This window comes from Neomonachus schauinslandi, chromosome 8, assembly GCF_002201575.2.
Source record: "Neomonachus schauinslandi chromosome 8, ASM220157v2, whole genome shotgun sequence".
NCBI lineage: Eukaryota > Metazoa > Chordata > Mammalia > Carnivora > Phocidae > Neomonachus > Neomonachus schauinslandi.
In genome coordinates this window covers 30,140,511-30,167,291 of record NC_058410.1, presented here as the reverse complement: position 1 = coordinate 30,167,291, position 26,781 = coordinate 30,140,511, and the positions used below count along the sequence as shown (strand labels likewise).

Sequence of the window (26,781 nt, the reverse complement as noted above, 5' to 3'; positions counted from 1 at the left end):
TTTCCCTCTTCAGGGGAGGTATTATTATTATTATTTCAATTTCACAGAAAATAGAAAGTGAGTGTCAGGGAGATGAAATAATTTGTTGAGGGGCGCCTGGGTGGCTCTGTCAGTTAAGCATCTGCCTTCGGCTCAGGTCATGATCCTGGAGTCCTGGGATCGAGCCCCACGTCCGGCTCCCTGCTTGGCGGAGAGCCTGCTTCTCCCTCTCCCTCTACCTGTTGCTCTGCCTACTTGTGCTCTCTCTCTATCTCTCTGTCAAATAAATAAATAAAATCTTAAAAAAAAATCATTTGTTGAATGTCTAAGAATAGTAAGAGATCACAGGACTTAAACCCTGGTGTTTCTGACTCCAAATTCCACTCCTTTACACGGTTATCCTATACCATGGAGAAAACTCCTTTCTTCTTCCTATGATTGTCAGGTTTAAACAAAAGAGCTTTAAGCTCTTCCATTGTGAGCCCACTGCACCCCAAACACCCAGATATACGTGAGGACAAATTAGACTCTTGCTGCTTTGGAAAAAAAATAAAAGGAAACAAATATTCTCATTTTCTGAACTCAGTGAGGCAACAACATTTGTATGGTTACTGAATTATTGTGTATTTCTCTCACTAGATTTGCAAACTCCATGAACGCAGGGACCACATTCCTTTTTGCTCATCATTGTATCCCTAGCACTGGGCATGATGCTTAACATTGAAAATATGCAATGGATTTTTATTAAGGCACGGATATGTGTACAAATGAGTGAACTATAACAAGAAAAATTTCAAGTGTGGACTCAGAAATTTTTAAGTACAACTTACATCAAGAAGGAAACAGACCTCTCCAACAACATCCCCGGGTTTTCCTCCTGTATTAAATAATAGTTCATCTATTAGACAAACAGTTGGGTTGCAATTCTGACCAGAACAGCCACAGAGGGTGAAGCACTGAAAGTAAAATATAGGTTTTGCTTTGACCTTTGGCTTTTTTTGTCATGACTTATGAAAATAAAATACAGTGGCAAAACCTCCCATAAACAATTTTTATAAATCAAAGATATGAAAGAAATATACTGAGTGTTCGGAAAAGGTCTGCTACAGGTAGGTAGTTTACCACCTGAGAACCGGTAAAAATAGCAAGCATCATTTTATCCACTAGGTGGCGCTGCAGACTGATGTTGAGGTTATTTCACACGTTAAAGGGAATCAGAAAATTTAAAAAGGATGGTAATTCCTTATATGTAAGAACTCCTCTCATTTGATTTTTACAGCAGTTCTAGGAGGAATGTAGAGTATGTATTACTGTCTCTTTAACACAGACCTTAGACACCATTAAGCAGAAGAAACTGCCTCTCAGGAGATTTGTAACAAATTTTAATGGAGCTATTCACTTTAAATGGCTCATTTGAACTTGAACTGCATATTCCAAAGTTATTTACTGGTGACCTTAGGTTCCTTTCTCCAGTTTCAAGTGTCTGTCTCAAAAACTGGCAGTCTCTGTGGAAGGGAGACTAAAATAGCTGGCCTGTCCGCTGCAGGCGGTGGCTCTTCCACTCCCTGGCTCACTGCTGGTAAATATGCCAGCATGCTCAGAAGAGGCTTTGAAAAGAAAAGTCTCAGGTGTCAAAAGCAGTGGCTTCGGGTGTGACTCTTCCATTGACTCCACGGGTGTCTAGTCAGGTGAATTTTTCAAAGCTTCAACTTTAGCATATATAAAAAGAGAATTACCTTGTTTGCCTCTCCCGTCTGATAAGACAAAACGACTCAGCCTGTGACAGTGTAAAGTGCTCTGTGGATGTGGGTTGCTCCCACTTTCCCTGGAAGCTTATTCCACGTTCATTAAAATCCTTCCTGCTTCCCTAATCCCGCTTACACGGTGATCCCCAAACCTCATACAGAAGACTCTCAGCTTTGCAAACCAAGAGGTTTCTCTCAACTTGATGTACCTGCTCACCAAGTAGCTAATCAATGACTTGATAGTCTTTTTTTTCTATTAGATTTATAGTTTTATCTTTCTTATTTAGGTTTTCAATCCATTTGATGTTTATTTTTAAATGTCATGTGAAGTAGAGATCCAACTTTTTTTCTTCATACAATGAGCTAAATTTCCTAACATTATTTGCTGAATAATCCACAGTTTCTCTGTTGATTTGTGGTAATACTAATCTCATATTTTTATATGCCATCTATTTTGGCCCATTTGTCTGTCCATACTCCAACTGCATGCTGCTTTAACACTGTTTTTGATATCTCTGTAATATGTTTTAAGATCTAGTAGATCCCTTTCCCCTTCTTTACCCTCCATTTTCTGTTATAGTGGATCAACTCTTTCATGTACGTTTTATATGAAATATTAGTGGATGGTAAGATGTAATCTTTCATATACATTTCATAATTGATTGTTCAATTCCCCCCAAAACAATCCTTTTGTAATTTTCCTCAGAAATCTACTGAGACAATAGAAAGATTTGGGGAGAATCAATACCTTTGCAAAATTATGACATCCTCATCCATGAACATGGTATTTCTTGTCATGTAGTCAGTCCCTTTAATAGAGATAATTTTTTCCTCTATAAAATTGTTGCACATTCTGTTAGGTTACTTAATTCCTAGATACTTTATAATTTTTGCTATAGATATAAAGAAAATATTTTTTTCTGTTATGTTACTACTGAGTAGAGGAACATTATTGAATTGGGTAGGTAGATACTATATGAGGCAATCTTGCTGAACTCCCCAAGTAGGTCCGTAGTTTGTTGACTTTTTTGTGTTTCTGTAGAATCACATCATATGCATCATTGACAATTTTGCCTTTTCTTTCCTGATACTTATACCTCTTATTTCTTTTTCTGGTCTTTTTATGTTACTGGATCCTCTAAAACTATGTTAGATATATTGAATAGCAACAAGGATTCATACTATCAGGATCTCTCTCTCTCTCTCCAATGTTTGATTCTCATTTAAATAAAGCTTAAAGAAAAGTGAAATAATGATGTGGATATTCATTATTTAGTAATATCTTTTATAACTTATTTATTTATTTTTTAGGGAGGGGGAGAGAGAGAAAGAGAGAGAGAAGAGGGGCAGAGGGAGAGAGAGAATCTTAAGCAGGCTCCACTATGCCCAGCTGGGAACCCAACTGGGGGCTTCATCTCATGATCCTGAGATCATGACCAGAGCCGAAATCAAGAATCGGACGCTTAACAGACTGAGCCATCCAGTTGCCCCTGTACCTTATATTTTAAATTGCTTGCTCACATATAAGATTTCATCATGTTAAGGGTTAGCAAAATGAAGAAAAATTCTTCATCTCCGAATCTGGGGATTTAATTCCTTGAAAAAACTTCCTGTTTTTATTTTTTTTATTTTTTTTTTAAGATTTTATTTTTATTTATTTGAGAGAGAGAGAATGAGAGACAGAGAGCATGAGAGGGAGGAGGGTCAGAGGGAGAAGCAGACTCCCTGCTGAGCAGGGAGCCCGATGCGGGACTCGATCCTGGGACTCCAGGATCATGACCTGAGCCGAAGGCAGTCGCTTAACCAACTGAGCCACCCAGGCGCCGGAAACTTCCTGTTTTTAAAGGGGAAAATTTTTCAAAGGCAATTCAAATAAACATATGCATTAGATGTGTTTAAAAACTAATTTCTACTAAGTAAGGAACTCTGAGTAGGACAATCTATTAGGAAAGTCTGAATAGACTCCTAGAGGTCTCAAGTATTAAAATAAAAAGTCATGTAAATTGGTACAGTTCAAGGCACGCTGTCTCGTGAGAAGCATCTGAAGCTAACTGATCACTTCCTGGTAGGTGAAGCCCATTCTCATACAGCATCTGTCTTGTTGGATCTTTGCACTGGCCTGTAAGGAAAACACAACGGTTAGTTACCAGTATCCCCATTGTATGGAATAGGAGGTATACCAAGATGACAAAGGCAGAACCTGAGCCCAAATCTTCTGGCTTATATCCAGACATGCCCCCAACAACCCTGAGTTTCTTCCACAGATTTGACTGCACTGATGTTAGCAATAATGAAACAGTAAGAACAGAGCTTTTATGAGTGTGTGACTCAACTCATCTGTCTTTAAAGACAAGGTTGACAGGGTATGGTGTCAGCCTATAGAGCACTGCGCCACTCACTCTATTTTTGTTGGTGAGTAATGTGGCACAATTCACGCTTATTTTATGGTGTATGCTTAAGAAACATAAAAGGAACTTAATTTGAAAAGTTTAATAATCCTTTGGGACTATTAGGAACACCTTGAACTCCATATAACTGGGACATGGGATTATTTACTTACATATTGTATTGTAACCCTTCGCGATCTGCCTATTGCAGCTGGAAGGTGGATATGCCTAAGGATCTCAGGGCACGTGGTCATTCTCTGTTCTTTTAAAGATGCACAGTTGGAGCAGTTGACTGGAAGCAATACTTTAAGTTATGAAGCATGCAGAAGATCTGAGTGGTCCCAGCCCCTCAGCTCCCCCAGTCAAGTGCCAAGAGCACTGTTATTTACTTACTTGTTGAATTACATTTTTCTGTATCCTGACACATATTACCTCAGATCCTCTATAGTACAAAAGAAATGCTTTTAGTTCCAATTTGGGAAAGAAGGAAGGAAGGCTCAGGGAGACTAAGAAGTGGAGATGGGTTAAAAATCAGAGATTTTTTCCAAATTTACTATGCTGTCTCCCTCAACATATCTTTTTTTGGCATCCTGTTCATTGGAACTCAGGATAGCTTGGTCAGCCTGGTTCCTTATCCTTTTATGGGAGGCAGAACATTCTTTAGATTATTATAAAACTATATGTGATCCATTTTCCCTTGTGAGCGAGTGGTCTGCTAAAAAGGGAGCCTCTTGAAAGCTCCTAGATCATACACGAAAAAGCCTGCCAGCTTCCTTTCCAAAACCGGTTATAGCATTCTGATGGAAGTTGGGAACCCCTGATGTGTGAATATGATTGGGAGCTAGGGACAGTCTGAGGGATGGACTCTGTCTCATCTAATGCCAGACTCCTGTCCTTGTAAGCCCATTTCTTCCTCACTGTTGTGAAGTTGAGAGAAGCAGAGCTTTCAATCCCGTGTTTGGGGTTTTGTTTTTTGTTGTGTTGCTCATAGTTAAAGAATGACAAGAATGCAAAAGAGAGGGAGGCTCATTGAATTTTACATAATTGCATATGAGATTAGACTAGAAAATTTGCAGATGTTTCTGCCCATTAGACTCGTTTTACTTGGCCAACACAATTTTTATTTTTGATCTTCATTATTATTTTAATTGTCCGTGCCTCCCTTTGTCTTATTCTAATATGATTTACAAGTCTGGTTCTTAAAGGCACTGAGTTTATGACCCCTGGACCTAGTAATCTTTCTCTCCTTGACATTTTTATGATTCTGTGGAATTGCAAAGGACAGGATAGTTGAGAGGGGGAATGACTTAAAGAAATGTGGGAATAGTTGGAAGGGCAAGTATTATCCCCTAACCAGGTAACTTTTGTGAAAACATTCAGGTATGCCTTAGACATGAAACAGCTCTTCAGTGACTGGAAAATAAAGATGGTTTTCAGCTGTTTTAGAAAGAGTATAGCTAGAGCAAGTTGCTGAGCTGTTAGGTTCCAAAGACTGTGGGCAAGGCAAAAATGGTACATAGTTGCAAAGGGCAACCTCGAAAGCCAAGTCTTGTGTCTCAGTGAGTCTACCACTTTGTTTTTTCTGCAACATGAAACCAGATTGCTGTGTTTCATTCACCACCAAATGAAAAAGTCCACATGCAGTGTTAAGATTCTGTTGCACCAACATTTTTTTAGACACTAGAATTCCACAAGTGAGATTTTGAGCTTCTTAAAAAAATATGAACAATTAAGATAACTTAAAAAAAGAAATCAACCAGCAGTCAAGACACCTCTGCTCCCTCTTTTAAAATTCTAATTCTGTGTTATTGGAAGGAAGCCTTTATGCTTGTACATGCATACCACAGTTCTGAAAAGATACACCAAAAGCTTACTATTGGTTATTCCCACCAAGGGGAAATTGGGGTGGGAATGGCTGGGAGAGGCAACTGTGAAATTATTAGTCATTTTAACCCATCATGTTTTTATTTATTTATTTTACCATGAGCGTGTTATCCATTTATAAATAAAGGAAAGCATTATTTAATTCACATTCTTTCCTCCTCCCTGATTATTTCATCTTTATTTTGTTCTGTTTTTAAAAGAGCTGTCACAAATATGTTTGATTTGAAAAATTATATTTTCTCTAAGTTTATCCCATAGTGTCCATCATTTTAGGTATCATGTAACTTAATTCGAAGATCAGATCATCACCGTATGTTTCTTTCTCATGATCTTTCAGAGGAAAATATAACCACTGTTTTTAATTTGGACTCCAAATCATTTCCAGCCTTTAATTAATTTAATTAAATAAACTTTAATTTAATTAATTATTGCCCAAACAAATAGATCCGTACTGCATTTTGCTAGCAACACAGCAACACATTTAGAATCGAGCAGTTTAGGTCTGGTTGGGGAGGGCAATGACTTTGGCCTCTGGAATGCTACATTAAGAGTGGATATGACTATCCAAAGTGGCAGTAAAATAATACTGAGCAGAAGTGTGTTAAGATTATCTAGATATCATGAACAAATTGGCTGAGGCTCATCTGTTTTATATATATGTATGTAAAGTGACACTATGTTTTTATGCTTATGACCCTTGACCTACTGTTCACACGTAGTGATTGTCTGTGTGTATATTCTCTTGGAAACAGTCTGTACCTTGTATATTGTTGTTACAGTATCATCATCATGATATGCTGTGATATGCTAGGTGGAGCACAGAACAGACAACACAGAAAAGAAGAAACCAAGAACTCTATCCTTTGGAGTCCACGGTTTCCAAGGTATCCAAATACACAAACTTATCTGTCTGAACATAATGTTATAGGTAAACACTAAACAAACATCAAGGATTACCCCAAGTCTTGCTGCCGCAGTTTTTCACAGAGAGGATGTGGAAAGCAGAAAAAACATGTATAAGTGAAACATGTTCTTATATAACAGGTATGTAAGACCAAAGTAGACCAGGAAAGATCACATCTAAGCATAAGGGAAGTCTAAGCAATAATCATTAATTGTTGGTTTTGGTGACTGGGTAACAGTTTTCAGGCAATAAGAGGAAAACATTTAAAGTCACTCAGAGAAAGACAATTATCATATGATCTCACTTATATGTGGAATTTAAGAGACAAAACAGAGGAGCATAGGGGGAGGGAGGGAAAAATAAAGACGAAATCAGAGAGGGAGACAAAGCATAAGAGGCTCTTAATCATAGGAAACAAACTGAGGGTTGCTGGAGGGGAGGGGGTAGGGGGATGGGGTAACTAGGTGATGGACATTAAGGAGGGCATGTGATGTAATGAGCACTGAGTGTTATACAAGACTGATGAATCACTGACCTCTACTTCTGAAACCAATAATACATTACATATTAATTAATTGGATTTAAATAAAAAAATAAAAGTACCAAAACAAAACAAAAAAAAGAGGAAAACATTTAATTTCTCAAATTGGGCTTAATTAATTTAGATGAGTATATTTTTCTTAATAGAAGTGTTGTTCTGATTAACATCAGGTCAAGTTTAACATCATTATGCTCTTAAGACAAGGCTTGAGGCATATGGAATAAGGTTTTTAGAGGCTTTTTGATGGATGAGGCAAGAAATTTTTTTTTAACAGGATGGGTAGAGATTGACTGTAGTGTGTAACATCTTGCCTTGCTAATTATGCTAATTGATAATTGATCATCTGATTCCTTATGTCTTGGGGACGTTGAAGAAACTGGTGGGTGGCCTTTGCCTTAGATGCTATTATTGCAGCTATGACAACAACTTCAATAAGTCAAGTCAATTACATTAATGAACAAACTACATTAAATGTGCCTTGTTTGGGATTAACCCCTCTTCCTCCATTCTCAGCGACTCACTAAACTCCATTGATTTGGGGTCTTCAAAACATCTCTTTATCCTTTCCTCACCACCACCAATGGGATGACTATCAGAAGTCTCCTAGGTGGCTTCCTTTTTTCTTCCTCTTTTAATTGCAAAGCCCTCCCCACACTCACAGCTCTTGGCAAGGGTCACCAGAGCGCTCCTTCCAATCACTCCACTTTCCTCATGGAGAGCCTCCAAATGCTTCCTGTTGCTACTTTATGAATTCTAAACTTCTCCGTGAGACTTTCAGGAACAGCAATGACAAGGTCCGTCTCTCTATTCAAAATGATTCCTCACGGTTTTTTGATATCTTTTTCTCCTATACTCCAGTAAAGAGGAGGGGAAATTGAGAAATGTAATGAATTGGGAAAGAAGAAATTAATTTGCATTCTTTGAATTCCAATTCCTTCCGGTCTTGTCCCACAGATAACTGTGAAGAGGTAGGTTAGGAGAGAGTTACTACTTGCCCAAAGCTAGAAAGCTGATTAGTAGAGGTGGGATTCAGACCTAGATCTGTCTGACACCCTTCCTTTTCCCAATATCCCATCCACTGTACTTACGCAGGCTGCCCCCTTGCTCCCCGACCTCTACCAGCCAGCACCCGAAATGCCCCTCTTTCTGCCTCACTTCCAAAATTCAGTTCCCCAAACTGCCTATCTGAACACTCCAGATTTCCCTAAGCATCTCTGGCCTAAACTACCTGACAACTAGACCCCAAATTAGGTAAGGTGCTCTTCCTCTGCATTCCCATGACATCCCTTTTTTATTATACTACATATTTTTTAATGAACATTTTTATTGATACATCACAGAGAAAAGTGCACATCTCATAAGCATAAAACCTGATGAAATATAAAAAAGCAAAACCACTCCCTGAAACCACCAACCAGATCAAGAAATTACCAGCAGGCAGAAGACCACCCCTTTCCTGGACCCTCTTGATCATTATCCCCACTTGCCTCTCCTCCCCAAAGGTGGTTATATCCTGACTTCTATAAAGATTCATTTTGTATGTCTGCTTTCAAATTTTATATAAATTAAACCATGAAGTCTGGCTTCTATGTTTGTGAGATTTCGTCCCTGTTGTTGTATGTAGCAATTATTCATTCATTTTCATTGTAGTATACAGTATTCCATTATATGTATTCCAATATATATTCCATTCCATGCACTAATTTATTTTACTGTTGGTAGATATTTTGAATCCTTCCCATTTGGGGCTAATATGAATAGTATTACTATGAACATTATTGCAAAATTTTTATTGAATAGATGTACATTCTTTGGGATATAAATCATGGAGGGAAACTACTAGGTGATAAGTTATATGTATGATCATCTTTAGGAAATAGGGCCAGTTTTCCCAAAGTGGTTGTGCTAATTTATGCTCCCATGGCAAGGTCTGGTGTATTCCCAGCTGCGTTTCATCTTCCTCAACGACCGATAGTGTCTACATTATAATTGCAAATCCCACCCCCCTTTCTCCCTCTCTGCATAGCATGACACCTACAAGGTATCTTAGTAGAAGTCAGATGAACTAGTAAGTGAATGGCTACAATTGTTTGCTCCTATACCTTTTGTCACCTGTTAGGCAGAATATCGTAATGGTTACAACACAGGCTTTGGGGACAGGCCATCATGATTTGCCTTCTTACTTCACCACTCGCCAATTCGCAAGTTACCTGCCTGTGCTAGTCTGTTCACTTTTGACATCACAGGGTTGTTCTGAAGATTCAAATAGACTAGACAGTACTTAGAATAATGTCTGGTATATAGTAAGAGCTCAATAGTGTTAGGTATTAGTGTTCTCGAATGCTCAGGGCCTGCACCCAGTTAGACTTCCTACAAATAGAATCAGCTGGTATAAGAATCTTTGGCATGCCCTCTGTGAAGCCTGCTCCAGGCAGCTGACCCCACAGAAGCCTCTGGACTTCTGAAGTTCTCTTTATCCCTCATTCAGCACCTGCCCGACACCATGAGTAGGTGCCATATCTCCCCAGGTAGATGGCAAATGCCCTAAGTGCAGTGACTGACTTAGTCTTCATGGTAGCAGTGGTTTCAAAGTCCCATTTTAACTTGTGGGGATCATAGCTGAATACATTCCCCCAAACCCATTGTTGAACAGATCCACAGGGAGAGAACAATGGAGAAGTGTACTGTCCCCCTTTGCAAACACCACGCTCAAATGTAGTTTCAAATGCTAGCAGGGATGTACTTTACTTTCGTAGATAAAAGATACTCTTGCATGTATATGACTTGCCATCACAGTACTCAGTAAATATTTGCTTTTTTTTTTTAAATTGATCCCTTGTTCTTTCTTGACTTCCTTGTTCTTGCCTTGTTCCCTTCCCACCCACTTGTGTTTGATCTAATCTCCTCCCATATTTGTGTGACAACCCCTGGGACTCCTCTGCTCTTATCAATTCCCGAGCAACACAATGAGATCCTCTACAGTGATGGACTATAACCCAATAAACCAAATTTCTACCCTAAACAAGTAAAAAGCTCTGTCATCCACGCCTAGCCCCTCTGACTTATCTATAATTGGATTGGAGATGCCCAACCTGCAAGAACTGTGTCCTGATAAAAATGTGATTTAAGCACTCTTTGTTCAAGAAGGAATTCGTAACCCTTATTGATGATGAGAATGAGGGGAAGATATGCAAATCGTCTCCCAGTCAGAGTTGGTTATCAATCTTTATTAGGAAAATACAGGCTTTAGATTCTCTTTGTCGCTCTAGTTGACTTTGGCATGTGTGTCTGGGAGGGGATTTAACATGTAGCTAGCTAGCACCTGCAGGTCCAATAGCATCTCAAATGCAAAGGGGGGCCCACATTCAGCAAGAAGTCACTGACTCACTTTGGTCCCCTTCCTTCAGTGGATTACCAGGGGGAAGAACTAAGTCATTTCCAAATACCTGTTCAGCCCTTAGAAGCCTTGGAAGGAACGGGGGTGTGTTGGGGGAGAGGATGTGTGTGTGTGTGAAGTGAGATGTAAGAACCAGGATATAGGGGAAGAAGATCACAACTTTCCTGGGGGAATCCCTGGTTAAACGGAGAGGTCAGGTGAAGGCAGCGCAGTGGGCTTAGAGGTTACGGAAGCAACCATCGGCTGTCTGAGGACTCCCTATTTGCCAGGAATTTGTGTGAAAGGCCTAGAAAAGTGAAAAAGTACAATTTGGACTCAAAATGATGATCTCTTGATATCTTAATATCTTCCTTTCTTCCTCAGTAGATATTCCAGTGGGATGGGCCCCACGAGTGGCCTCTGCAGACCAGACCCAGAGTCAGCGGGGCCGCCTTAAGCAGCTGCTGGTCTGCACAGGGACTGGCTCTTCAGGAGTCCTTCTCTGAGCTGGCCCCGGACTCCATTCAGCTGTGGGTGCTCTCAGAAACCAGAAGTCCTGCCAGCTCAGCTTCTTGGGGACATATCCCTTTATGACAAACATCCCTACCCTCTTCAGCAGTATTCTGCTTGCAGACTATTATCTTGGCTTCCATTTCAACAAACTGCTTTATTGAAAAAGTTTGCCTTTTCCATTAGGCTCTTTAAGGGCAGAGATTTGTCTGCTTTGCCCGCTGCTACATCCCCAACACCAGAGCGGGGCTTGGCCCAGAGTAGGCACCCGAAGTAGTTGTTGAAAGAATTACCTGTTACTTTAGGCAAGCCAAATGTCAGGACGAACAGCCAACTTCAGAGGGTAGGCAATACAGAGAACATGGCTTCATGGCTGTCCTTGGGAAATGGATTTGTACATTGAGAAGAGTTTGTTTGACTGACATCATAAAACACTGCTAAGACCCGGAAGATAAACTGGCTTTAGGACCACTCTATACCTCCCTGGAGTCTGAAGCTGCTACTGTTGAGGGCCAACCACTGAGCTGCAAAGAAAGTTTCCCAGGGTTATAAATTTTTAAATGGACCCATTGTTATCCCTCCCCACCCCACTCAGCCCCAACCCAGATATACAAAATAACACACATGACACAATTTATGTAAATATTTTTCAAGGTTTTATTGCAAACCAAAGTTGGTTTATCACACACAAAAAAAGTTGTGTGGTGGGGAGGGGGGAAAGAATTGTACATATTATAACCATGTTAATTACAGTACATTAAAATGGTGGTTTACATTACAAATAAGCCTGTAAGTTTAAATATACTAGTGTTATAACCCAATGTACAGACTTTCTTTATACAATACATACAATTATCAGGAATGCAAAAAAAAAAAAGAAAAGAAAAACATAAATAATGCCCATTTTACAGGTGACATTTTAAACAATGAAAATACCAGGCTTTGACCGACAACTGGGGCATTGGTCCATAAAAACCCTTTCTAAAAATAGAAATATTTGTAGCAGCAATGCTTTCTTTAAGCATCTGGATACAAGTCATTGCAAGACCATTTTCAATAAATTTTAGTTATTAAGTGTATCTTACAAAAAAAAAAACAAAAACGGTCTACACATAAATTTATCTTCCAAATATGGAAGAAACAAACAATGTCCCACATTGTAGTGCCCTGCAAGTGTCACATTGATGCTTAGAACTAAACCCATCTGTGATCAAGCATACCACACTCATACCACTGTTCACACAGTAAATCCACAAGGAAAAATAAAGAACTGAAACACTCTGCAACAGGAAAAGCTTTGGAGCTAACACGATCTCATCAGAAAAGGCACATTTCATAAGATTCGTTATCACGGCCCAGACAGACCTTCCGAAAACCCTTCTTAGAACTGCATCATCCTAATAAGACTACTGCATCTGTCTACGGCAGCACGCAGATGCTCATTGCAGAGATAGCACCATGTTGGAAGGAAGAATAAAAATGAAAACCTCATGAGCTCACTGAGGAGGATGTGCTCTTCAAAAAGCTTCCAGCAAACAGTGTGCAATAAGACTGCCAAGATGTGCAAGCTTCCAGAGATGTGCAAATTCTCTTTTAAGATGTCCTGTCAGCGGGCAGCTCTGCCACGAGGCTAACTAAAACGCTTACAAACACACACAAAATCCTTCAAGACCACCCCGAGGGCTGTTCAGAGGAAAGAGTCCATAGGAGGCGCATAGGAAAAGCCTAGGAAGGCCTCGGCCGCTTCCTTGACGCTGGCTGTGAGGAGGATGCTGTCGGGGGACCTGCCGATGGAGTTGGGGACTGGCTCTTCGGTGAACTCAGGATCGAAGTGCCGTAGGTCACTAGGTCCACTCTATTGAGGGAAGGAAAAAAAAAAAAAAAAACTCAGTGTCAAGAATTCAGTGTGCAGACAGGACAGGGAAATCCTCATTTTGGGCTTTAAATACTGGAACTCAGTATTTGGGGTACTATATGGAAACTCCCATAATAACCATCTATTTCAGGCAAAAAAAACCCACAGGCCACATAAAGTTTAAATAACGAGGAGAGTGTTCACTTTTCATCCTTTGATACTGTAATTGATGAATGTGTGGAAAGGTTATGTTAGCTTGGTTGGGACAAAAGTTCTACTTTTTACCTGGGAAAATAATGGTTTGTGAATAAAGGATCTGCCAATGTATTCCTTGGGGCCCTCCCCTCTACCACCACCAACTCTTGACTTCAAGAAGTGTCCTTTGGGCCCTCCTATACTCAGAAGAAAGAGATACTCACCACATTTGGGTTAAAAGGGGGAGTAATCTTCTTATTAATGAGATCATCCCAGTTAATCAGGGAGAAGAAGACATGATTCTTAATCTCCATCTGTCGAGAAGAAACAGGAGATGAGTTTAGACAGGTGGAATTCAAGAAGGGCAGTGGGGATCTAGTGTGCTTCCCAGACAGCCCAGGAGAACAGGAAAAAGGTACTCACAAAGTCGTCCTTGGCGCCCAGCCTCTTTGTCCTGTCCTTCTGCAGGAGGCCCTCCAGGAGGTGTCTGGCAGAATTCGTAATATTTGGCTTCAGCTGGAGGGGCTTGTTCAGAATGTTGTCATACATCTCAGCTGTGTTTCGGCTGTAAAAAGGAGGCTGAAAGAAGAGGGGAAATTAATGCTCAGTTGGAAGGTTTGTACAGCACACACGACCAACAGAGAAAAAGTCTTCAACCAGGTTAAGCTAGATTTGACAAAGTCTTTCCCTTAATAGGTTTTCTTTGCCCTGGATTTTTATATGTCTATTTCACGACCCTTATCAGGGAGTAGACGCTAATAAGCCACATTTTCCCTCACATGGATTAAGGGGGTCATATCTAGTCAAACGTGAATTTACGAAAGAAAAATTCACTAAGAGCTTACTCCAAAACACTTATAAAATAACCAATAGGCCTCTCTTATCAGCATCTGATAAGCTTATTGATAAAGGGGCAAAACACAATGACCAGATCTGCAATGGGGCTTGTGTGTCTGGTAAGTCTGGATTTTAAGACGACCCCATTCTAGGGAGCACTATCAAACCAGGGGCAAGATGCCATGGCTCTCAACTCACCAGGCCATACAGCATCTCATATAAGACGGCCCCCAGGCACCACCAGTCCACGGTCCTGTCATAAGGCTGCTTATGGAGCACCTCGGGGGCGAGATACTGAAACACAAAGCAGGAAAACAGAGTTTAGAAGTCTGTGAAACCACGCAATCCCACGACCAGGCATGCACTTTGAAAGGGCTCAGACCCTGGATCCACTTGCAGGATACATTTCTTTACATTACTTCCTGATAAAACTGCTGGACTGGAAGGCTGACTGGCCAGGTATGTGTACTGGTATTTAGGAAGCGACTGGGCAGCCAACAGATAGCTTACGTGGGAATTTACAACCTATTTATGACATGGCTTTTGCAAAAAGCTGGTCTTAATGAAAGCAACATGAGGCCTTGGGATTTCTCATGCTGCATCAAACAGCAAATGTATTTTCCTTGCACTCAACTGGACTGAGAAACCTCCGAGAACAATCTATCCTTCTGGTAGAACTTAATTTTTGCACTTGGCTCTCCCAGGAGGGGGCAGACCAGGCACTAAGTGGAGAGTGCTCCTACCTCAGGCGTGCCACAGAAGGTGGATGTCGTGCCATTGTGTTCGATGTTCTCCTTGCAGAGCCCAAAATCAGTAAGGACAATGTGTCCCTGTGAATCCAGCAGAATATTCTCTGGTTTTAAGTCTCTGCAAAAAAAAAAAAAAAAAAAAAAAAAAAGTTGTGTTAAGTTAATTTCACTTCATAAGAAAGCCTCTGTGAAATAATAGCTCGGGGTGTTAGAAGCATTTCCAATTCACTGTAGCTGTATAGTGAATAAAAAAAGGGAGTCCTTGTTCTGCTAATCTATTCTGGATTAAGCACAATCCTAGCTGGCTAGTTCCCTGGTGGCATGGAGTCAAGGCAGCTCACATGCCAGGGGATCTGGTTTTAGGTGACCAAGCTGTAAATAAATACAAATTATTTTAAGGCTCCGTCAAAGACCAGGGCTCAGTCTCCTTTCTACCCGGGAAGGTAACCTTGAGAGCTCTCCAGCTTACCTATAAACGATGTTCAGGGAGTGCAGGTAACCCAAGGCACTGGCTATTTCAGCAGCATAGAAGCGAGCCCGTGGTTCCAGGAAGCAACGCTCCCTCTGGAGATGGTAGAACAGCTGCAGGAGACAGAACAAAGTTAGGCTGGGTTGCCAAGGCTTGATAACAATGCATTTAATTAGTCTCGACATATATAGCTAAAGGGGACAATTGCAGGAAGTGGCCTTAAATAGTCTGTTAACTATTTGCAACCTTCAGGTTGAAGGAAAGGCTAATTCTGGTAACTTTTCCCCCCTAAATATCATTGAAAAACTTTCCTCTCAAACTAAAACCAGGAATGCCATGCCCAGACACCTAAAGGTTAGCTCACCTCTCCACCGTTGATGTAGTCAAGGACAAAGTACAATTTGTCAGCAGTTTGGAAAGAGAAGTGAAGGCCCACCAGGAAAGGGTGTTTCACATTCTTCAGTAGAACATTCCGTTCTGACATGATATGCTTTTCCTAGAAAAAGGGCAATTAAAGATTTAGTGGCAAATTTCGACTTGGTACCAAAATTCCAAGGTAAAACCACTCAATGAATGTCTATCTCCAGCTCCAGTCCATCAAGTGCATTTCGTACCTCCTTCTTTTTCAGGATGGCTTTCTTCTGTAAAACTTTGACTGCATAGAATGCTTCTTCTGCTTTGTGTCTTGCTAGAAGAACCTGGAATTTCAACAACAAAAAAAATCATTTTGCTATCTATACCCACGGAGAATGTTAAATGAATGTGAATGAAAGACTATAAATTATGAGGTCTTCAGATCTGAAATTACCTTCCCAAAACTGCCTTTCCCAATCACTTTCAAGAAGTGAAAGTCAGATGGTTTAGCATGAGGATTGGATGATGGGCCAAGGTTGATTTGCTGAGAAGGACTTGGCTGGAAAAGAAAAGTTTTCTTTTAGTATCCTTGCTTCAAAGGAACACAACAATCAAGGGCAGGCAATGTAAAAGTGCTACATCTGCAAATGACTGAGGCAAGCCACCACACATCATAGACACAACCAAGACTACTTTTCATCCATACACATTAATATTTCAAATGGGAGTATGGAAATTGTACACAATCGTGTTGTAACCAGATACAACTTTGAGGCAATAGGCCTTTTAAAATACTTCACTGACTCAATAGTTAAGTAAGTGCTTATGTCACTTGTTATGCCATTAACTAGGCATTCCTGTCTTAATACTAATTTCTAGAAATGCTATTGTAATCCATCAATGTAGGAATACTAACTGACTCATTTACAAGATCCCTCTACAGAAGCATCACAAATAGAGAATACTTACTGGAGGAGAAGGGTTGGCATTCATAAGCTCAGGCTCCTGAGGTTGGGAGATTTTCAAAATGGACTGAACTTCAGGGCTGCAGAGAAAGGAACAACTTAGAACCTCCTTAACTCGACACAAGGGGGCACAGTAACACCAGTAGTTTCTGGCTCAACTTTTCCCGAACAGTTCGGAGTGTTTCAACCAAAAACACCCAAAGAAATTACTCAGTTAAAGAAAATAATAGCCAAAGGAAATAATAAACCCAGTTAAATACAGGGATGAGGATTGTCCTTCACCGCAACAGGGGGTGAATTAGGCAAACATGAATATTTTATCTTACAGCTCCAGGACTGGCCAAATCAGCCCATTAGTTTTAATGTTTAAAATGTTTTCTTCAACTGGGACTTAAAAGAGAAAAGGGCTCCCACCCCCGGGGAAGGCTTCAGCTTTCTGATCTCAACCCTCTGATGAGAATGTGTCTTTACTGCTGGTAAATTGAAACTCTGCTACTTATTTTTATTTCTCCCGGTCCTCTCCAAAACTTACTGTTTGCATGCATAGGAGTTATTGGCAATCTTCTGAATAAAGTCGTTCAGGCCCATCCTCCTCTGTTTCATGAAAGCTGTGAATTAAGAGAGGAGAAATAAACAAACGTCTAGATGGCTTCGTAACGTCCGACGCCACACACACTAATCTCACGCGCGACCTTAAAAAAATTTCCACCTCACATATCCTAGAAGTTCAGTATTAATTCCTACACTCACCGATGAGAATTGCTACCATTCCCCTCATTCTGGAGTAAGTGAGGGTGCCCCTAGCAGCCTCGGTTTTCACCGTCATCTCCGCAGAAAGAGCGCGCAGGGTGTCGTTAGTGACGGGAGACCGGCTCAGCCAACACTGGCCGCGCGCCTTGCCGCCCGCTTTATAAGCCCTGAGCCGCCGCAGGGGCGGGGCCAACGCGACAATCAGGAAGCGGCCCCGCCCAGGCCCCGCCCAAGCCCCGCCTCCGGCGGTCGCGCTGCCCTGCAGGCTGCTCCCTCCCGGGCGGCGGCGGACCGTTCGGCCCCCGGCCAGAGGTCGAGACCGGGGCGGGGGCGGGGGGCGCGGGGACTGCCCGGGAGGCCCGGCGCGGGTCTGTTAATCTGCCTCTCTCGGCTCCCCGGCCGGAGAGAGGGAAACCGCAGGCGGGGGGTGGGGGGAGGGAGAGTCCGGGGTAATTTTCCACCTTTCTCATTTATTCCGCCCAGCTAGGAAATCGGAGTCGCGGCACCGGGGCGCTTTCCGCCCGGTGCTCGGCCAGCCGGTGGCTCTATGCCCGCTCTGGTTTGTCAAACCCTGACTGCCGATTCCCTCCCGGTCCCGGAGCCGGCCCTCTTCCCTCACTCCCCCGGCAGCCTCATCAGCCCCCACCCGGCGGCCGCGCACCACCAGCCCGAGGTGTCCGTCGGGCGAGGGTGGCCCCGCGCGCCCTCATCTGCGGGGTCACCGTGGGTCCGGGACGCCGGGCGGGTCCTCCGCTCCCGCCGCCCTCTCCCCAGGCCTCCGTCCCTCCGCCCTGCGAACGCGCACCCACCCCCGGTCCCTCTCGCCGGAGCCGAGCGACTAGCGGCGGAGCGGGACAGTCCCCGCGTGGCGGCCGCGGCGCTTACCCAGGCCGGTCAGCAGAAAGGACTCGCTGCGTTTCTGCGCCTCGGCCCTCTTTTTGTGGCGGGGCCGGAGCAGAGACTCGAGCCGGGCCCTGGCCAGCGCGCCCTGCATCTCCCCCATGGGCAGCGGCCGCCGGGCGCGCAGCGGGCGAGGGCGACAGGAGAACACTGACGTTTCCTTGAAGGAGCCGCCGTGACTCAGGCCGGGCAAGATTTCCTGCCCCGAGACCCAAAACAAACAAATGGCCCTTGTGCACGGCCGAGCCGCTTCCGAAAACGCCTTTTTTGTGCTTTTGGCCAAAGCCAAGCAAGGCTGCAAAATCCCAAAACTTGGAAGCGGAGGAAGGAAGGAAAGAAAGAGGGAAGGGGGAGGGAGAGGTCAGGAATGTGTAGGGGAGGGGGCGGAAATAAAATTCGTCTCTGCACTAAAGGAAAAAAAAAAGTACAATCTGCGTTTCACTTTTTTCCCCCTAATCTTTGAGAACATTCTGTCCGTTCCGCATGTAATTTTTTTTTTCTTGCATCTTTAATCTCCGCCACGCCAAGAACACGTGAGGAAGTGGCAAGTTCGGGGAGTGGTGGCTCCGTGCGAGGCGCCGACCTGGCGTGACCCCGGGCGGCGGCGACTCCCCGATTCCCTCTCCCGCTCTCCCACCTGAAAACTCTGCAAGGGCGCGTTACATTGTCTTAAAAACCCTCAGTTTGTCCTCGTCTTCCCTACCCCTCCGGTTTATTTCAGCGCTGACCCAGGAGTCTTCTTACAGTTTAACCACCTTGCTTTTTCTCGCAAGTCCCAAGTAAACTGAGACTCGCGGCCTCGTGAAGAGTAGCCGGGTGCCTGCGCTCCAGAAAGCGGAGGAGAGAGGGTAGCTCGGCAGAGCAGCGGTGCGGGGCCTTCCCGTCCCCCCGCCGCTGGGAGATGCCTGGGCGCTGCAGTCTGACCGCCGGCGCGGGGACTCGGGCCAGCGCTGGGCGGGGGAGCCACAAGCAGAGCGACGGGGCCAGAGCGGGAGACGGCGGCTGCAAGTTACTAAGGTTTGCCGGGCCGGTACCTGGCGCTTGCTGGTGCTCTCTGCGGTGGCTGCCCTGCCCTAACCCCTGACTGTCAAGGGCCCTGCCGTTTCTGAGTTGCATACTGGGTCTGACACACTCCGAAATACCAGCTGTCAAACCCAAGAATAGCATGTGAAGCGGTTTTTCTTTCGTCCTGGGCAGGGATATGTTTTGCAGCCACAGCCACCTCATTTGCCCTAATATGATCTGTAGCCTCCGAGGCTTCTTGGTTTGCTCAGTTGCAACAGCCCCAGACTGGGAGAAGGGAACACACATTATCTCTCCTGGAGAGTGGCTGGGAAATGTTGCTCAGCACCCACTGTTAAAACACTTCTCAGTGTCTGATACTGACGCTCCCAACTCAAGCAAGGTTTAGGAAACTCCAAATCACAGTAACTGGCCCATTACTGCTTCCTCTTCCATGGATTCTTCATATAATACGACTTTGTTACCGCCAGTGCCCCCCATACTGCGTGTTCCATTTCAACTAGCCCAGCCGGTCCCTTATCCCACACCATTCCGCCCCCTTTTAAGAGAGCAAATTTGCCCTGGGTGTTATATGCAACCCATGAATCACTACATCAAAAACTAATGATGTACTATCTGTTGGCTAATTGAACTTAATAAAAGAGAGAGAGAGAGAGAGAGAGCACAAATGTGGCAAAGCCTGCCCAGAAACACCAACCTGCACCAAGATTTCTGCTTGTTTGTTCTTAAAACGTGAAACTGAGAAACCTTCCATCAGACACCATGCCCTGCGTCCCCACCTCCTGTGCCTTCCCCAGGCCAAGGAACCTCAGATCCTCTAAAGCATCTTCGTTTTACCCATTCCCTCCAAATTATAGTAATAAAAGTACACAAACCTTTCAAAGGGGATTTTATAGCTTCCTCTTTCATTCTTCAGGTTGCCTAGGCTATGAAGGTCGGGGATTACTTTCTGGAGGCTGGAGGTTGAGCTCAGTTATGGCTGGAATAGCCGCCCTGCTATGTGCCTGATAAGGCTGGAAGCTGAGATGAGGGGGAGCAGAGGAGTGCGAGGCAGCTGTCCTGCTCTGTTTTGTACCCCACTTTATATAAAGGCAATTTACATACAGGAAGGGAGCAAGCTGCAAAGTTCAACACTGGGCCATTTATTCTCTCCATTGCAACATCACTCAGAAAATTACAGTCATCAGCGTCCTGAGTTTATTACACCCTCAGTAAGACACACAAGAAATGTAACTTGACTGATTATCATCACAAATCAGTCCAGAAAAAATTCAAAACACATGCAGAGCATTCATATTTTCAAAGAAGCTCTGCCACATGCATTCCAGGAGGAACGTGGAATTCAAGTTAGAGGGCTCTAAGTGGAATAGAGAAGAGGCACAACCATATGATTTGTGGTTGGAACAGAAAAGGAACGTCTGATGTTCTCCTTCCTCCCCCTACCCTAATGTTCGGCAGTTGGAGACGGACGGTCTGCTAAACTTATCATTTAACGTAGAGAATCAAGTTGTTGAGACTGGCTTTTCTTCCAACCGGATACCTGAAGGGTGGAGCAGGCGCCCCCTGTTCTGTCCCAGCAACCTACTAAGACTTCCGAACAGGAAGGTGACACACAGCGGCGGGTGGATGCGGTAGGGGGGCTGGTAGACGGGGGAACGGTGTGAGATGCGGGCCTGTTAACTCTGCACAGGCTTTGGGTTGCCCTGTGGCCGCTATTCAAACGCTTGATCTGTTCTTCCTTCCCGTCGCCAGCCTCTTTCTTTGGTCCAGAGCGTCTTCCTACCGGAGGAATCCAGCCCCTTTCCTCTTACTCCCTGGTGGCGAAGTGGCCAGAGTTGCGTCACCAAATTGTGCTTGTAAATGCAACCCAGAGGGCGATCGTGTTCTCTGGCTGAACCACTCTGGAATGCAGAATTTCCCCCACTTCTCCTGAGGTTTAATCAGTTCCAGGTAATTTCTCTACGACACCTTGTGCAGTCACAGAAAATACAGATGGCTTGGTAGGAGATAGGCTAATTACCTCCGCACCCCCCCCCCCAAGCCAGTAATCTTATTTATGCCTCAGAGTGGAGAAGCTGCAATCAAAACACTCAAATGGAAATGATTCACCAAGATACAAAGTTTGCACTGAAACAAATCATTTTCCAGTGCATGTGTATTTTAATGCTTCAGAAAATCACTTAGTTCTTCTACTTTAATTTTCTTTAATGAGGGACTGTAAATACTGCAACCTGAAAGCTTTACTAAGATAGGACCCTTTTCATTTAATTCGCAGGCTCAGAAAACAAATTTCTGATATTTCTCAACATATGAAAGGAAATATTTTGAGAAATATTTTTTAAAGATTTATTATTTATTTTAGAGAGAAAGAGAGAGAAAGCGGGGTGGCGGGTAGGGAGAGGGAGAGAGAATCCTCAGGTCAAGTCCCTGCTGAGTGGGGAGCCCAAAGCTGGGCTCCATCCCATGACCCTGAGATCATGACCTGCATAGAAACCAAGAGTCAGACACTTAACCAACTGAGTCACCAGGTGTCCCCAAAAAAATTTTTATAAGGACTTAGCTCTTCGACTACTTAAGAGTGTCAGCTGTGTAAGGTACAATACTTTCCATTGATAATGGGAATATAATTGTTTTGTATTGCCCAAAGGGCCAAAAATTCTAGAACAATTATGTGCACAGTTTAGGTTCCCATGCTTATTGATTCATTCATTGATGCTTATAGAATCCTTTTCCCGGAGCATCACCAAAAAAAAAAAAAAAAAAGTACAGAGAAACACCAAAAAACACAATTATTACTCTAGAGAGCAACTAAATGGATCAGTTTTTGTTGAAGTTTGTCACCAAATGCATGCCTTTTTTTTTTTTACAGTATTCATCAAACAGAAAAAGATGACAGAGAATGAGTTTATTCACAAGAGCTATTATAGGTAAGCAATCAGCAGTGGTGGTTAAATAAGAGCCTATAGATCACAGGTTCTATAGTGATTATTACATTTCGTACTCTTACTTGTCAAAAGTGACATGCATAAAAGAAGGTAAGGATCTGATTGAATAGATAACTATTACTTCGAATAACAGCATTCAATGTTATTAAAACGCACAAAACTACATGCTTTATTTATGCAGGCCTTATTTCTTTTCCAAGACAGGGGTTTTGAGTAAAGCAAGACTCTACACTGTAAGAACCTTGGAATAGGGTTTTGCTACATAATGTACACATGGCTGTCTAGTATAGAGGCCTTAGATTGTTTTCTCCAACAGCACTTTTCAGCTATTGAGGATTCAGCAATTGCTGTTATTTTTCTTCTGAGCTGAGCAGATGATAAGCAAAATTGTGAAGTAGCAAAACTTGCTTTTGAAACCGAATTTATCGCCTCCCTGTAACCTTTCCCTGTCACTGAAGTTAACTACTGTGCCTCTCCTGCTTCCCACCTACAGCCCTGGTGCGCTCTGTGGTCCTGCAAACTCGGAAATAATTGCCTTCCACCCTCCTCCCTGCTAAGGCCAGAGGCCTTGAAGCCCTGCTCTCAGCTAATTGCCACAGGAGGTATTGACCTGATTCTCCTTCCCTCTCTCCCAGGCTTTCTCCCTCCTTCCCTCCTTCCCTCTCTTCCTCCCTCCCTTCCATTTGTTCATGCAAGCATTTAACAAGCATTTATTAAGTAAGTATGAATATTAAGCTCAAGGGACACCAATATGAATAATCCCGTTATTTGAAATTCATAGACTGTCATTCCGAGTGGAGAGCACACACATAAATTATGATAGGATATGATGAGTGTTAAAACAGAGGTAACAGGGCACCTGGGTGGCTCAGTCAGTTAAGTGGCTCTCTCTCTCTCTCTCAAATTAATAAATAAAATAAATTAATAAATAAAATAAAAATAAAAAAAACAAAACAAAACAGAGGTAACAGAGGTCTGAGCAATCTACCTTAGAAGCACCGAGAGAACTTTTCTACTGGGGAGAAGCAACAGACATGCAGTTGTTGAGGAAAGTCTCCCACAAAGACATAGTATTTGTGCTGATCCTGGAAAGGTCAGCCGGGGACAAAAGAGGAATGTCATTCTAGGCAGAAGACAGAGCACGAGTACCAAACTCTGAGGTGTTACGTAGCACCTCTGGAATGACTTGGAAATACGGCCCTTGCTCAGCCCTCTCACACAAGCAAAATGTACCGGGCCCTTGCTACGGCAGCTGCAATAGCAAAATAGCATTTTCTTTCCTTTTTTTTAAGATTTTATTTACTTATTAGAGAGAGAGAGAGAGAGCACAGGCAGGGGGAACGGCATGCAGAGGGAGAAGAACCCGGCTGAGCAGGGAACCCGACGTGGAACTCGATCCCAGGACTCTGGGATCGTGACCTGAGCCGAAGGCAGATGCTTCACTGACTGAGCCAGCCAGGAGCCCCACCTTATCCTCATCTTTGGGAGGTTGTCATTGTCTAATGTAGCATGATCCAATGAGCAATAAATAAAAATAAAAAATAACTGTCAACCAGAATATAGTACAAAGGGCGAGGAAGAGCACATATTTGACAGCTTTATATTTGGCTCACACGATTGACCTGGAAAATGACTTCCAGAGAATTTTCTGGATGATTATGAAAAATAACACAGAGTAAATTGGAAAAATTCTTTAAGTCAAATTCAGTATTATCTTCGATTTTCTAAACACAAGAGGACTATGGCCTTACTGAAAGCCTTGTATGTTAACAACATAGCTTTATTGTTAGGCATTTGTGTTTTAAAAGGCCCCGTCAATTCAAAAATATTGATTTGTAATGATAAAATGCCAGGCGTAGAGGCAAGGAAATCCAGAGAGCTTTGGCCTTCAGAGCCTCTTCCTTCACTCTGCCCTAGGTGAATACACACCTGCACTCACTTTCTCTGTAAGTCCCCCAGCCCAGCCTAACATTCAAGCCTCACAGGGCTTGAAATTTCCTCGCAGGCTGAATCCTTCATGGATCACACATATTAAAGTTGTAACCTACATGAAGACAGTATAAAGGGCTCTCTTTCACCCCCACTCTACCTACCAAGTGCCAAGAGTAAATAAGGAACCTGGATTTTTGGCAGACATCTTTTGCCAGACTGAAGTGAAACCTGAAAGCTTTAATTTGCCCAGAATCAACCTCTCCCTAAATCTCTCCCATTTATTACCCTATAATTTACCTAGCGAGAAGCAACAGAAGCTTGTCCTAACCAAGGATTGTTTCCTGTAAACCCTGCCTACAAATTGCAGCAACAAAATAAGATAAATGTAACAGTAACCGACGTGGGAAAACCAGGGATAGGATGGCTGGTGGAAGGTTGATTCGTTTGAATGTAAAGCAGTTTAGTGAACTTCCTTTTGATTTCAAGCCTGAACGGAAGCTACATATACCTTTATGTCACCTCCCTCAGCAAGCTCTGGAGTGTCGGCAGCTTGCTGAAGGTGGGGCTCCTTGTGGTCCACGTTAGTCAGCTACGCCTGAGGCTCATTACCTCTGAGATCCTAGACAAAGGATTCTCTAAACCTTGATGATCCGTATGATAGGGATGCTAACTTAATATGAATTGCAAAAAATAACTGAAATAGAGAATTTAGTAAGTGCCTCACTCAAGTTGGAATCTCACACAGGAACTATGACAGGTCTGTGTTCCTTACCCCCACCCTACATACATCACAACTACAAACAGAACATATCATACAACACAAATGACTCCCACAACTCAAGACAATAATGGTTATGTGCTGTGCTTTAAGCCCATGAACCATATGGGCCACTTAATCTGCTAGGCCAAGGACAGGCCTGTGTGATGGGAATTCCATCAAAGGCCTGAGAAGACAATCCATTTTGTTCTTCGGATGTCCTCCTCCTCTTTTGGTCTCCTTATGGACAATGCTCCAGAATGGGTTGTACCAAAGAACTAAATACCATGATAACAGAATAAATACTTATTTATCAAGTAAGGCTAAAGTTTAAGTAGAACAAGCAGGGAGTAAGCTAAAAGCTAACCCAAAGGAGTTTTTAATTGTTTCGGGTGGATGGGACACAATCAAATATACGTTTGGGCCTATGGAGAAGGTAGGGTCACTGAAAGCAGATCAGAGAAAGCTAGCTAGCACAGAGGACGCTTTTCCTCTGTTATTCAGCTTGTCCTCAGGGAAAGAAGAACAGCTCCAACTGACTGTGTGTGGCCTGTTAGTTTTAGTCATTCAGACCTCTATGGAGCCCTGCTTTTGTGCAGGCAGAGTGCTAAGTCCTGGGTCTAAGAAAGAGACCCAAGATGGGCAGCATTGCTACACTCAAGGATGACATACTCCATATGTATTTGGCTAAATTGGATAGTGCTTTCCCCAAAGCAAAGGTAAGCTTACAGATACCTCTACTTTCTCTAAGGCCCAGCTATGCGTAAATGCCATTAAGATACAGCCTGGGGCAAATTTATCCATTTGGAATATTTACTTTTTCAAGTGAGGACTAAGCTGGAAGTTCTCCTGTAGCTGTAATACTGTCTGGGAAAAGATAAATCTAAAAGGAACTTCTTGGATGCCCAGAACAACCTCATGTGGCTAATCCTTTGGAACCTTCCCCTTCTCTACCCACCACCTGCATTGTAGCCTTTAGTCAGGGATTTTGTGGCTTATTTACATCTCAAGTGCCTCTCTGGACTGTTGAGTGCCTTGAAGATGAGACCACATGAGCAAGATTCATGTTTCTTGCATGCCTAATGTTCATTAATCAGGCCCTACTCTCGTTCCCTTTCCACTTTTCCCTTTGCTCTCCAGGCTGGTACCATCTTGGCTCTATTCCTTTTTGCAAAGCCAGCCTTGTGTCTGCCTTTGGGACTTTGTCTATGCCATGCCCTCCACCTGGGATGATTTCCTCTTGGTGCTCACATGGCTAGATCCTTCTTGCCATTTAGATCTCAGAGTAAACATCACTTACACAGTGGACCTAAACTAACCAGCTGGCCATCCTTCGTCACTCACCCTATTTCAATTGTCTGTGTATTAGTTTTATTATTTGACATTTTTCTTGGGTTCATTGTTTGTCTCCTTGCACTAGAAAGCAGTTTCTGTAAGATAGGAATATTTGTTTTATTCTCCATAGTATCGCTGGGGCCCAGAAGAATGTGTGGCCCAGAAGTGCTTAATAAATGAAATGATTTAATAATATGCCCCTTATATGTTGCTGGGCACACAATAGATTCTCAATGAAATTTTGTTTTCCTCCCTTCACCTAATAATCAAGGGTACATTTTCTTAGCAATCCCTCTACAACTCACTATGAAAAGCAAGACAAAATCAAAGCAAACAAAAAACTCTTGAGTTCAGGTATTTTGTTACATACATATTATGCTACTCAACTT

The 26,781-nt window shown here is 42.9% G+C and overlaps 1 protein-coding gene across 5 annotated transcripts in view; it reads right to left on the bottom strand.

Moving 5' to 3' along the window:
• Window positions 1-11,965: 11,965 nt before the first annotated feature.
• Window positions 11,966-26,781, bottom strand: part of SGK1 (serum/glucocorticoid regulated kinase 1) — a 109,368-nt gene continuing 94,552 nt past the window's right edge. Inside the window, exons 1-12 of one of the 5 annotated variants that reach the window (XM_044917492.1) lie at window positions 20,299-20,504; window positions 17,283-17,358; window positions 16,755-16,830; window positions 16,240-16,344; window positions 16,046-16,129; window positions 15,796-15,927; window positions 15,432-15,544; window positions 14,957-15,080; window positions 14,412-14,507; window positions 13,800-13,955; window positions 13,601-13,690; window positions 11,966-13,181 (exon numbers count right to left, since the gene is read on the bottom strand). In XM_044917492.1, coding sequence (XP_044773427.1) covers window positions 13,014-13,181; window positions 13,601-13,690; window positions 13,800-13,955; window positions 14,412-14,507; window positions 14,957-15,080; window positions 15,432-15,544; window positions 15,796-15,927; window positions 16,046-16,129; window positions 16,240-16,344; window positions 16,755-16,830; window positions 17,283-17,358; window positions 20,299-20,332 — 1,254 coding nt within the window. In that variant the 5' untranslated portion in view covers window positions 20,333-20,504 and the 3' untranslated portion in view covers window positions 11,966-13,013. Of the gene's footprint in view, window positions 13,182-13,600; window positions 13,691-13,799; window positions 13,956-14,411; window positions 14,508-14,956; window positions 15,081-15,431; window positions 15,545-15,795; window positions 15,928-16,045; window positions 16,130-16,239; window positions 16,345-16,754; window positions 16,831-17,282; window positions 17,359-17,500; window positions 17,762-18,385; window positions 18,532-20,298; window positions 20,505-26,781 lie in introns of those variants that run through there. The other 4 variants (XM_021693649.2, XM_044917494.1, XM_044917491.1 and 1 more) reach the window with 4 other exon arrangements.